At 43.0% G+C, this 13150-nt stretch overlaps 1 protein-coding gene across 4 annotated transcripts; it reads right to left on the reverse strand.

The window, feature by feature from the left end:
* Positions 1–1419: 1419 nt before the first annotated feature.
* Positions 1420–11986, reverse strand: LOC100711363 (protein SOGA3). Of its 4 annotated transcripts, none has more exons than XM_025899125.1 (10): positions 11905–11986; positions 10785–11823; positions 10041–10265; positions 9693–9851; positions 9310–9378; positions 8442–8711; positions 7980–8366; positions 5080–5768; positions 4639–4768; positions 1420–1478 (listed from the first exon to the last, which is right to left on the reverse strand). In XM_025899125.1, the coding sequence occupies exons 2-9, from the start codon at positions 11529–11531 to the stop codon at positions 4765–4767; spliced, it is 2550 nt and encodes an 849-aa protein (XP_025754910.1). In that variant the 5' UTR covers positions 11532–11823; positions 11905–11986; the 3' UTR covers positions 1420–1478; positions 4639–4764. The 4 variants fall into 4 exon arrangements, with proteins under 4 accessions (XP_025754910.1, XP_013124325.1, XP_019201816.1 ...); XM_013268871.3 differs by having other exon boundaries at positions 5106–5768; positions 11905–11985; XM_019346271.2 differs by having other exon boundaries at positions 4639–4970; positions 5106–5768; positions 11905–11983.
* Between the last annotated feature and the right edge of the window lie 1164 nt (positions 11987–13150).

Below are 13150 nucleotides of genomic sequence, written 5' to 3' on the forward strand. Positions count from 1 at the left end.
GATGTGGCACAGTTATAGCTCTAGTGTGGCTCTCTCTATGATGGTCAGGCACAAAAAGGCCATTGCCATGGTGACCCAGGCCACACTCCAACGGGGTGCCATTTTTCTGGTTGTCAGCGGGGATATCGTTTGCTCCTCTGCGGGCCTGAACTTCATTGTACAGCTGGAAAGCAGCGATATTAATGATTACAAAACTACTTCAAAATCTAACTTAGATTTCTGGCAAGCACGTAATTCCATTACGCACACACCCTTTGCAATGTGCAATACTTTGGTATCCATTTTCAGACAGTGTATGTGTGTCCAGCATATCTGTCAGCACATCACAGTTTAATCAGCTTGTTAACATTTGTCTGCATCACTGCTCCAACAAGGCCAAGAGGTTGAGTTGGTTTGTGTGCTGCCAACAGTTTATTATGGAGCACAAACACACATGTTACTCCAATTAACCCACACTCTAGGGACCACAAAAGCTCCTCACTGAAAACACAACATGTACCACACGTAGTCATGTTGAGAGATAATTGATACATCTTTCTGGGAAGAAAAAACAACAACAAAAATGTAATAACTCCACTTTAAATTAAACATCGTGACCATCATTTATCACACAATCTACTGAATTTTACTTTTGCACTTCCACACTGGTAGGTTGTAGTATTAGTAAGTACTATTTACACCCACTGACCCAGAGTCTGTAGAAATCTGCATGTATCTATTCAGTTCATACTGCGTACATACATCGACTGTTTGTGCTGATGCAATGTGTGACTACAGATCAATTTTGGCTAAGTTTAACCTGAGATTGGTGCAGTTCCTCAAATGGCCACTTGAGGCTGCGACCAAAAGTTAATCCTCATAGACCCATGTTAAACTACACAACTGTGGAGCAAAAATAAATATGTTTTATCAAAAGCTGATATACACCTTCAGGAAAACTGCACACGACCCAGTACAACCCTCCAGTTAGTCCAAATTAGCCTTTCATTATTCATTAATGCAGCTTGGTAATGCTAGCAAGCATGGTTAGTGACGCTCTCCCAGATAAGGTCAGTTTGGCTCCACACAATACAGCGATGATCACAATACTAAAGCTGAGGTTTCAATATGCATGTCCAAAGCTAACGGGTGACATCACAGTGTCCACTGCCATATTTTATATAAAGTCTGTACATTTAACAGTCCTGTATTGTTTATGTAAAATCTCACCTCTTCGATTTTCCTCTGGATGTCCTGCAGCTGGTCCTCCCACTCCTGCATCTCCGAGTCGAAGTTGTCCATCAGCTCTGGCCTCTCTTGCCCCCAGCCACGACCACTGTGCTCAAGCCCTCGCTCCAGATCTATAGCTGCCATGACAGGCTGCTTAATAGCCAGACACTCTTTCAAATGACTTTCCCCCTTTCTCCTGTTTCACTTTTCGGTCAGAGGTCACCAAAGGGTTGCAAGCAAGGGGCAGAAGGATTAATGGCCTGGAAACACTAAAAAGTCAAAGAAATGGAAGAGAGACAACAAGGGTTGTTGATTAATTTCAATGTGTTTCAATGTATTGCTATATAAAGTAGCCCAAAATCTGGTTTCTGACACTGAAATCAAAAGGCTGATCAACCCATTTCTACTTTTTCAGTCAAGGCTTTTTACTTTTATATCCCATTCATCTGGGTTTGGCTTGAATACTTCTATCCTCGGGAAGGTCAGATATTTACAGCTGCTTTTGGAATTCTTCACCAATAATTACAGGCTTGTTAGAACTACCAATGCTGCACGTGTAGACAAAACTATTACACGACAGTGCCACAGCCATCTGTTTCAACTCTTGGTCAGTTTGACCTCCAGCCTGACCTGGTATTTCAAAGAAAAACCATTTCACGCATGAATCAGAGTGGCCATGTGCAGACATGATGTCACCTGTTAGGCATTTTGCTCTATCCACCCTATATCCTACACCCACCTGTCATGTTTATACTGATAATCATTACAATAAGATTTGCTGATTTAAAAAACATAAATGTACAAAAATCACAAAATTGCGACAGAGTCTATTAGAAAGAAGGTTAAAAAAATCATTATCTCTTCTGCATCTGACCTTTAAAGAACCACTTAAAATCCTGCTTGAGCTCAGTGCTTCTTAAGTGGGGCTCAACATTAAAAGCGTCCTCCTGGAGATTAAACTGCAGAACACCTCAGATGCATTCAAGACAGCGAGCCAGTTCCCTAAAACCAGCCAAGAGCAAGAGCCTAACTGCTGTGGTAAACTGAGACAGCAAGGCTTCTCTGATGTTGTTGTTGATGATGCCGCCACTCAATATTACAAGTATCCTGGTAGAAAATGCCCGAATTTACCAGCCACTTCCCTCCCATCTGTGATGTAAGAGTAGAGATATTAATAATCTTGTAACTATGCATAGTAAAGTGACTGCACGTCCTGTGGACAGGGGAGAGGCACAGGGGAACAGAAAGTATGCCCGACACTAAGCCAAAAGAAAAATGATAAAACTGAACATGACTCAGAATAAATGTTTAAAGAAAACAAAAAAATCTTTTTTTTTAATTTTCATTTTGTATATGTTGATAATTAAAACTAAATAAAATAAAATAAAATAAAAAAAAGTTTTCCACTTTAGTAATTTACAGCTTTTCCTACCTACCTCTACGTAAAAGTTTTATCTGCCGTCGGGTGTAACTCCTCAGTCTAGTCCCTGGTCTCTCCGGTCCTTTCAACTGTTCCTGCTCGCCAATTATTTTCAACTGCCCTCTCTCCGCTGCGTCCCCCTCGCTTTTGCCTCCACAGTGTTACGTAAAAAAAAAAAAAAAAACAAAACCCTCGGGGGTTGAATTTAAAGGATCCCCTTGTCCTCCTCCTCGAGGAGCGTTGAGCTAAAGGGTAAACAACTTCTGTTCCAGCCGGGGTACCCACACTTTATACCTCTCCCCGGTGTTTACGTGAGGCGGAGGTCAAATATCATAATGTCAAATTTATTCCAGCATTTGAAGTCTCGATGGGACAAACTGTCGTCACCAGCATCCCTGCTATAATTACCGGGGCTCGCGGAGAGAGGGGAAAGTGTTTACATAGCTATTTCAGCTGCTGCGGTCTCTCGACCAATCAGCTTCTCTGTTGCTACTCTGCTTTCGGACGCTTGGGCAGATTTTGCCTTGTGACCGTGCCCAGCTGCAAATCATTTTTCCAAGGGATGCCAAATGAGTGCGTGTGACACTGTGAGTAATAATGTGTCACACTGAGTAATATCTTTATTGGAGACAGTCACAAAAACACAACAACAACACACAAACAATAATAAAAATAATAATACAGCATTTACATCTAATTTGTGGAGATTTAATATTTAAAGCTTTAATATAAAAAAATACTTCAAACTAACAATCAAGCCACACACTCAGTAGAGGTATCACATACTTTATGCTTCAAACGGTGCAAAGAAGTAAAATATGCACACTCCCATCCCATGTCCTGGAGTAACCTAAAGCTGTGACTCATTCTGCTGCGGTGAACATCTGAAGACAGTTGCTACTGTTCATCTGCCACGCCATCAATTACTAATAGCAACCCCTAATCAAGACCCTGTTGGGAATTCTGGGGTCCTTGACTCCTTCTTATGATGATGATCAGAATTCCTTCCAGTGTGAAATCAGCCTTAGTCTTCCACCTGTTGTGTTCCCAAATGAATAATTAAGCCCTTCAGGAATTCGGGGGTGGGACACAATCAAACTTTCACCTTACTTTACTTTGAGGCAACAACAACAGCAGGGTGGCACAGCAAGTGTCGTTCTGCAAATTAAAGACGAGGTCACTGCTGTCATGACCTGTTACAACAGCTAATGTACTAAGTAGCACTAAGTGGTTCAGATTGCGTCCAGTCAGAGTAAAACCTATATGACCACACTTTATAAGCTATGAAGTCTTCAGTCTACTCATACTCATAAACCAGAGTGATCACTGAATATCACTTCAAAGGGCTAAATTTCTAAGCTTTCATGGCTTTCATTTTGGCTTAAACAAGTTCTGCAGAAATATGCCAAAATATCTCCGCTAGCTTTAAATTCACAGTTATTACCCCCACAGAGAATAATGAACTGCAAAAAAAACTGGGCTATTTATTGTTATGATTCAAACACACACCCTAAAATGTCCACACACACAAACACACACACACACACACACACACACACACACACACACACACACACACAGAGGACATATTATATAACCGGACTCTTTGATGATGTCTGTCATGCTGCAAGTTTGTACAACAATAAGTCTCTGAGGTGGCAGTTTTTAACCCCGTGGACACTTCCAGTGCTTACAAATGAAGCCTACGAGGAGTCGCAGCTCCTCAGATGGACCATCTGAGACTGTTACAAAAACTAAATCCTCACTGTCCGCTTCATTAAAATGCTTAATTGCATTTAGCAGAAATAAACATGTTTACAGTCCAGTTGTTCTCTGTATGACAAATTTTCCCATTTATGACAACTTTACAGGCTTGAATTATTTTTATTTCTTTTCTTTTTTTTTTTCTAACAATTTAACGGTTTAAACATTATTGAGGCTTAAAATTAAGTATTATTAGGTTAGAGTTCCACTAGTTATCTGCAATGTGTTACCTGTCTGTAACTCACCGTCTCAAGCGCCTTATGCAGATGACGATGCGTGATGATAATGCAGACTCCAGTGCTGAAGCTGGCCACACTTCCTCTAATGTGAGTGCAACCTCGGTAAGTGCTGAGCTTTTACTGTGCTGTCGGTTACCTTGGCAACAAATGATGCGGGGATGGAAAGAACAAAAATCAACGGAGGGAAAACAAACCAAAGGATGACGTGTGTTAAAGGGAGGTGTGCATCACAGAACAAAGAAAAGAGTGAAAAGAAAGACGAGCTTGAAGATGGTGGCGTAAGAGAGGGATGAGAATAACACGAGTATGAGGATGAGTAAAATGATTGGCTGGAACATCTGGGACAGGGAGGAGTGGCAAACCGACAGATGATAAACACGGGAGAATGGATAAAGAGAGAAAAAGGAAGATATACAGTTAACTCTTGAGGATATTTTACGTGCTCACGTGAGATATTTCAATCCTTTTCTCACCGACAGCGGCTCCTCTGCCTCCCTGTCCTCTAGCTTCGGCACTTCCAGTCTGTCTATGAAGGCCTGCAGTTCCTTTCGAAAGGCTTTCATCTGGGCGTTAATGCGATACAGCAGCTCATGTTCCCTGATTCTGCTCCCATCATCTTCCCCGCCCTCCTCGCCGGACCTCCCGAACATTAAGTCGCCATTTGAAACGTAGACCCTCGCCTCCGAGATGATGGTGGCAGTATCGGCGATGAGCCTATCAATGGTGCGAACGAGCCTCTCCGCTTCCACGCGGATATCTATCATCTGCTGCCGCTCACGCAGGGTGCACCGGCCACCAGGCAGGAAGCGGGATAAGGCGGAGGAGGCGGCGCCCTCTGGCCCAGTAGGGGTGTAGAGGCCCCGGGTGGGCGTCAAGCAGTGACTGCTGCCGTTATTGTTTCTCACCTCATCTGAGTCACTTTCCCCACCAACAGGACCCTCACGTTTGCGGTGAGGAGGGAGCAGGCGGGATGAGGTGGAGTCCTCGTCGCTCTCACGGCGACCGCTCGTTGTGCCACCGGCATCGCTCTCTGCATCACTGTCCCGTGGGCTCGGCCGCAGGGAGAGATGAGAAGCCAGATCGTAGCGTTGCATGTTGGAGAGGAGCACTCGGTTCTCATACTGCAGCTGCATTACCTGATGGGAAGAGGCGGCAGAGAGATGAGAACTGTTTTTAGAGTGTTTTGGCCAAGCAGTGACCTCTGGTTTCAAAAGCAAGTCAATCCTCATAGGCTGCAATGTTACAATACCTGCCTTTGCAGGAAGATTGATTTGGGACTTTATGGGCAATTTTCCCCTGTTGTAAAAACTGTGCAGTTATTTTACCCGCTTAAAGTTATGCAGAACTGTGAAAGGTGCATGTAAAAATGTCTTGTCTCTCCCTGGCTCCGTATCTCTTGCCCTACATCTCACTGTATGTCTTGAGTCTCTTGAGTGTCTGTGTTCGTGCTACTTCCTGTCTTATTTTGATAGTCCTTGTCTCATGTTCATTGTGTCAGTTTTGCTTTCCCTATCTCGTTATGTCTAATTTGCTCCTGCTGTATTCCCATGTGTTTCCACTTCCCTGATCAGCCCTCAGTGTATGTATTGTCTCAGTCCTTTGTCTGTGTGTCTGTCTGTCTTCCCCTGTGTCTCTCAGGTTCTATGGCTGAGTCTCAATTCAAAGGCTGCTCCAAATGCGGCAAAAAAATGCATCCTTCATTTCCCTGAATTTGAAGGATAGGTCGGGTGTATCCTTCGTGGCCCAACCTATCCCAGAATTCATAGCGCGGCCCAGCCAATTCCATTTTCCAACAACGGCGGCAGCTAGTTGTAATATTACTGTTATTAATCTTTGCAATACTGTATTCATTAAATTATATTTATAATATTTTTATAATAATATAAAAATACTTTTCAAACGCGGCAATGGTTTAGGAGTGCGGCTAAAGAGTTTGATTTTGGGTCACAAAATAAACTTTTAACATATTTTCAGGTGTGTGGGTATGTCAACTTCAAATATCTTCTCGGTTTATCAAGACATCACATATTTGCAAAAGTTCTCAGGCGTTTTTGGAGATGTCTGTTACCCACAGCTCGCTAGCTGACCGGGTGGTCAAGGCTCACTAGAGCCGGCGAGAACAACAGACTCCTGGCACATCGTTTTCAGACCCCGGTTGCTGCTCAGGTTAAACATGATATATTAATCACTTAGATAACTTAAAAATGTTATTGTTTGGCTTTTTTCAGTGTTTTATTTGTTCCTGAGTAAATCGGTTTGGCTGAGGTTAAAGTTATAGTTTTCACACAGCTGAATAAATGTCAAACAGAAAAGTGTGAGATGGTAGAGAATTTACTCCAATTTCGTGTTATAGTTTAGATAGCAAGGAGCAGCGTTTATTAAACTCCACCAAGACAGCGGTGAGGCAAATCTAAAGGCTAGACAGTCCCATTTTACAGCCTCACACTTCCGGCCTTCTCGGTCTTCGGAGGACCCGGCCCACGTAGACCGCGAAGGCCTCCGAAGGATGCAGCCCCTAAATTGAGACACAGCTTATGTTTCCAGTGCTTCCCATGTTCTAGTGTTTTTCCCAGTTTAGATTTCAGATTTAAGTTCAGTTTCCTTATTTTGTACTGTTTTGCCAATCAGCCCGAATAATCTGCTTGCCTTTTGTTATAGTTCTGTTCCTGCTTACATTGTCTGAAAATAGGTCCTCACTCTCTGCTCCACAAAATCTGCTACTGCAGATCATAACAAAAACCCAGCTGATTTACCAAGCAGGCTGATACTAGCGGCTGATTTTAAATATTTGCAGATTTATCAGCATCGATATTTATAGTAGCCAATAAATGAAAGCTAAAAAAGAGAGGAAAGACGAGATAAGAGGGTACTCTCAGGGTACCTTCCCTGAAGGCAACACACGTATTTGGAACCACATACTGTTATGGAAGTGCGTTTATGTTTTTCTGAAAGAAAAAAATATTAATGGCTATATCAGAATATTGGATTTTTTAAATATTGGTATCGGTATATTTAAAATATCAGTATTGTTAGCAAATATCTGTATTAGTAGTTTAAAGTGGTAGTGATATCGGTATTAGTCTTAAAAATTCTATACTGGCTGGCCTAATCAGACAAAGACGCTAACACTCTAAACTAAAATGATCAGCAGAGAAAACATCAAGTTGGTAAAATTCTGTTGTTATTACTGCTACTACAGAAAAACTAGCATAGCTGGGGACTGTTAGTCTTGGGGATCAGTTACTAATTAATACCTAAATGCATATATTTACACTAATTATAAAAGCATTAAATTAATTACATAGATCAGCATCTTATTTTTTGTCAGTGTGTAACACCTTTATTACCTTGCCACTTAGATCATTAATCTGCAGCCTTGCAGCTTTCAGCTCCTCCTGGAGGGCTTCTGCCTTTGCTCCATCAATGCCTGCTCCTCCTGTAACTCCTCCTCCTCCTCCATGCCTGGCACCTCCTTCATGAGTGCCGGCTTTGAAGCGTAACTTGTTCAGTTCAGCTGTCACCCTCTTGTTCTGTTCCTCAGCATCAGCCAGGTTTCTCCTCAGGAGCTCTGCCTCATCCTCCACCAGCTGTAGCTGTTGTCTGAGCTCTGTCAGATCATCCCCCAGGCCTCGTCCCGCGCCCGGCCCACCCGTCGCTCCACAACCAGACCCTCCACCGCTCTCTCCTTCTCCCCGGAGGTCATCAAGCTCAGCCCTCAATCCACGGTTCTCAACCTGGAAGGAAAAAGGGAGACGGGTGCAAAAATCACATAATCTTTCATTCAGAAATTTCACACAGTCTGCTCTTACCTCTAACTCAACTATCTTTCTCCCGAGGATGTTGGCTTCCTCCTCCACCAGTCGAAGGCGTAGCTTCAGCTCTGACTCACGCGTGGTGGGTGGCCCCCCAGCCTCCCCTTTAGGGTGGGTACTGTCAAGTTCTCCATAGAAGGAGCGGTATTTCTGCAGCTCTTGCTCTAGCCGGTCCTTCTCCTTGTCAATCTTGGCTGTTTTCTTCCTCATTAGCACAGCCTCCTCTTTGATGAAAGCTAGCTGGCACTTCAGGTCCTCATTGTCCTCCTAAAACACAATGAAAAACAAACTGTATCAAGTGCATTGAATTGGTTAAATTGTTTAGAAGGCTGGTTTCTGCATTGAGACCTAAGACTTAAGATTAAAGTGAAGAGAAGATTTTGAGCCACAATCTTTCTGAGCCAGACGGTTATCTCTCATCGGACTCAGAGGATTCTTGGCATGTAATAAGTCTAACAAAATTGCTCCAGCTCTACAAACCCTCCACTTTCACTAAAACTTTGTAGCTGGAGGTGAAAAGCCAAACATTTGACACAACAGGATATCACAGAAGCTCATACTCAAACTCTCAGGTGTGGACCCTGAGAGTTTGCAGGGTAAAAGCTGTTTATTCTTTGGCCTGACTGCTCCATACATTGGTATTTTAACTCCAGGTGATGTCTCTCCAGGCTGCAGTGCATGTTTAAAAATAGCTGATTCAGGATTAAATATTCACACATCAGTTCACATGAGACAGCACATTTTCCTAAGAGAACTACCTCCTAACAATTATCTGCATCAGTTTAGGCAAGGTAAGCATTTATGCCAAAAATGTATAAATATACACAAAATAAAATAATTATTTTTAATCATAACAGAATCTCACCTCAGTGGGAGTCTGTGCTGCTTTCTTGTCACTCTTCTGGACGTCCTTGCTTCCTCTTCTTTTTTGAGACTATAAGAGGACATTGCAATTGAAATTAAATTATGACTTCTTAATGTATGCATGAGTATACTTGTATGGGTACACTTACTGGCCACTTTTTTAAATATACCCACTCAACTGCTGATTAAAGCAAATATCTGTTCAGCCAATCACGTAGCAGTAACTCAATGAATGATCAATGCGACCTGCTGAAGTTAAACTAAGGTATACCTAATAAAGTGGCTGGTTGATCATTTAATATTCATATATGCGGACATTCATGACACATTACATTTAATGCTCCTCTGATGTATGGTGATGGATGTGGGGAAGCGTTTACACACCTCTTTGGTTTTTTCTAGTTCATTCTGCAGGGCTTGTTTGGTCACTTCCACCTCTATGAGTTTCTGTCTCAGCTTTTCGTTCTCCTCCTCCGTCTTAGTGCGTTTCTCCTCCACTTTTTCCAGCTCATGGTGGAGCCTCACAGACACATCCTTTGCTACCTGTAATAATCATAACCTGAACCTGCTGCTTTGGAGAAATTACTTATCTGTAATACTTCGGATGATTTTTACTGCTATAAAATGCATAATAATTGAACTAATGTGATGGTTCATATTAGCCTACATTAAAACCTCGCATACATAACATATTAAACTTAACACAGAGAGTCATCTCCTCCCCTCCCCTACCTTTAGATCCTGCTCCAGACTCCTGAGCAACTCTTCATCGATCTCTCCTGTCTGGGCGTAGCGCAGCCTCTTCCTCTCAGCCTTCCGCAGACGATACTGCAGGATTCTGCAGTTTTTATTGGCTCTCTCTAGCTCACGTCTCATTTCCTGGAGCTGGCAAGTGTCTTCTTCATAGAAAGTGTCTCGCATCTCGTCCATCTCGGCCCTCATTTCTTCAATCTCACACTAGCAGAATCATAGAAGACAGAAGATGTGATTGCTGCATGTGTCACACTGACAGCAGGAGGTGTATATACTTTGAAAACAGGAGCTGTTATTAGTTCAGAGTCTGACTAGTAGCTCCAGATGTATTACAGCCAGATTTTGTGTTTCAGGTTAAAATATACAATCTGACTTTTTTTTAAAAATGAATTTTCCAGATGTGAGTCTGATCATCTTTATTACTCCACAGTTCATTTCAGGGATATATAAATGCAACATTACCAACATATGAATTCCAGCTGTGGCATTGTGTGTAGTCCCTTCTAAACACAATATATAATCGATCCTTATTAATCAGTAGCATCAGGATCGATATCCAGTTACAATAGCGAATGCGTTTTCATTGACAATATGTTTCTGCATTTTTGCCATCCTATTGTGATTTCACCTCTTTAGCATTGGCCTCCAATTCAGGTTAGGTGAGATTATGTATTTTAAAGTATTTTTATTTTATTTTATTTTACATTAAAAAGTCTATCAAACCTTGAGATCTTCGTTTTCCTCCAGCAGCCTCTCCATCTCCTCCTCCAGGGCCTGGTCCTGCTGTGTCACGGACCCCGCCTCTGTCGCCTCTGCAGCCGGCTCCGGCTCTTCCAGGGCGGCCTCCGACGTCCCAGTGCTGTCCGCTTTGGCTTGCATCTTAGCTCCCCTCTTCTTGAGTCTCTTCTGCAGGTGGAAGTGAATCAGCTCAGCCTGTAAACATCGCCCTTTCCACAGACCCAAACCGAGGCCCGCTCCACAGGCCGCGGACACGTCGTTTCTTTTCCCGTGTCCGCTTCTCTCAGCTGGCTTCCTCTCCTTTTCTCTGAGCGAATAAGCTCTGCCGGAAAACAAACGCTGTGTGGAGTCACCTTTAAAGCGGGGTAAGGCAGAGCCTAGAGTCGGCGCTGGGAAATAATCTACCGGATCTTCCTCGACAGCATCCGCCCTGTTTGCTTTGACGAGCTCAGCTTCAGCACCATCCGGGTGAACAGCTGCCCCTCCGCGGCTCTCGGGCTCCCTCTCCCTTCTGTCTGCGGTGCTCAGGCTGTCCCTCAACCCAAAGTCCCCGCTTCTCCCTGCACGATCAGGAGGCCTGGAGCTGCCCGGGTGTCTGGGAACAATCTTTAATGCCCCCTCCTGGGCTGTAGCCGGCGAGGGAGCCCGGTGCTGCCTCCTCCTCCTCCCTGCGTTGTTGTCTGCCGGTGCTGTGGATGAAGGATCTGCAGCGCCACTCACGGTCGGCTTCATTTCTTCCACCTCAAGTAAACTCCACGCACACGCTGCATTTGCGTGCTTTTATAGATGAAAAAGGAAGCAGCCCTACTGAAGGATTTTCTAAAATCTTAGCCTGACTGAAACATACGCAAAACATTCATAAAAACTCTAAAAGTTCAAAGTTGCTTTCAGTGAGCCACTTGATGTCGCTATTGTGCTGCTGCTGTCAGCGCCCCTATCCTCTCATCCCAAACCATATGCATATGACCTGAAAGCTTTATCCACAGCCAGTGAGGGCGGGGAACACATGAGCGGTGCTACGACTCTGTAAAAGTAATAAAAATAATAATAAAACAAATGCGTTTTAACATTTATTTCGAATTTTACATAGTGGCTGAATCCTTACCGCGGACCTCTGAGAGAGGAGACGCTGACACGGGGTACCACCAGGCACTGCAGGGCAGGGGCACGGGGGCGTAAACGTTAGGGTGAACGTCAGAACAGGAAGTAAAACAGCCTCCCCCGACAGCCTCGTGCTTATAGACGTGTCCCACTCTCTTCCTCTGTCTCATATTCAGAGCATTATTTTGTTGTATTATATGTATTATATGTTGCACAATGTTAACAAGAATGTAAGAAAAAGACTACTCTTGGTTGGTTGAACTGGACATTAAAACATGTTTTTGAATACAGTACTCAAACAGGCATCGATTTCTGGGGCTCCAGTTTGCTGATAGGGCTGGTGTCATCCTCCAGTGGGTCCAGCTGCAAAGGTGAACTGTCAGATTCCTGACACATCCAGTCCTGCTGTTATTTATTACTCCTTTTTACTTGCAGTATTGTGTAAAAGTCTCAATCAACCCATAATTTTCTTTTATTTTGCCTCCAAAAAGCTAAAATTGTATCTTTAGGCACTTGTTGTTAGCACCCTATTGCAAAAACACTGAAGTTGTCCCATTTGCTTAGTTGAATCTGTGAAAAGTGCCAATGATAACCACATTTAACGGACATAAAATTATACTTTTGCACCAACAAAGTGATTCCCAAAGAACTATTTGGCAAACACTTGGTATATCTCTTCATGGTGGGCAGTGTGTGCTTGAAAAATTTGAGGAAACTGATCAACGTAAGGAGTAAAAAAGAAAAAGTGGCAGGCCTATAAAAACAGCAGAAGATGAACAGTATCTGAAGGTCATGTACTTAAGAAATAAGAAACAATCCAGTAAAGACCTGACTGGTCAGGAGAGAGGCAGGGCGGGTCTGCATCTATCTGTGAAACAGTTTCAGCAGGTGGTGTTAAAGGTCTTTTAAAAATTGATGGAATTATCAACGCAGAAAAGTACAGTCAGAAGATCCACCGTGCAACACCATCTGGAAAGTATCTGATTGACACGGCTTCATTTTTCAGAATTCTTCAGCATGACAATGAATTCAATCCTCAAACTGTTCAAAATTTGGCTCCGAGAAGTAATATTCTGTTGCTATTAAACGGTTTGCTCTTACACAGACCTTCATCCTATTCCTTTTTTAAAAAATATCCAATTTGGTTCCTGAATTGCACATAAAGAAATCGTGCATTTTTCTCTCTCATTGGTTTTAAACTGTTCTGAATTGAAGTTTAACTTCTTTGCACAGCACTTTATTTGGTTTAT

This window comes from Oreochromis niloticus, linkage group LG15, assembly GCF_001858045.2.
Source record: "Oreochromis niloticus isolate F11D_XX linkage group LG15, O_niloticus_UMD_NMBU, whole genome shotgun sequence".
Taxonomy (NCBI): domain Eukaryota; kingdom Metazoa; phylum Chordata; class Actinopteri; order Cichliformes; family Cichlidae; genus Oreochromis; species Oreochromis niloticus.

Coding starts and splice junctions, on each gene's coding strand:
- LOC100711363 (XM_019346271.2), bottom strand. CDS start 11,531: ATGAAGCCGACCGTGAGTGGCGCTGCAGATCCTTCATCCACAGCACCG. Junction 9,379..9,692: donor AACTAGAAAAAACCAAAGAG/GTGTGTAAACGC, acceptor GTCCTCTTATAG/TCTCAAAAAAGAAGAGGAAG. Junction 4,971..5,105: donor AGGCAGAGGAGCCGCTGTCG/GTGAGAAAAGGA, acceptor TCCCTGTCCCAG/ATGTTCCAGCCAATCATTTT.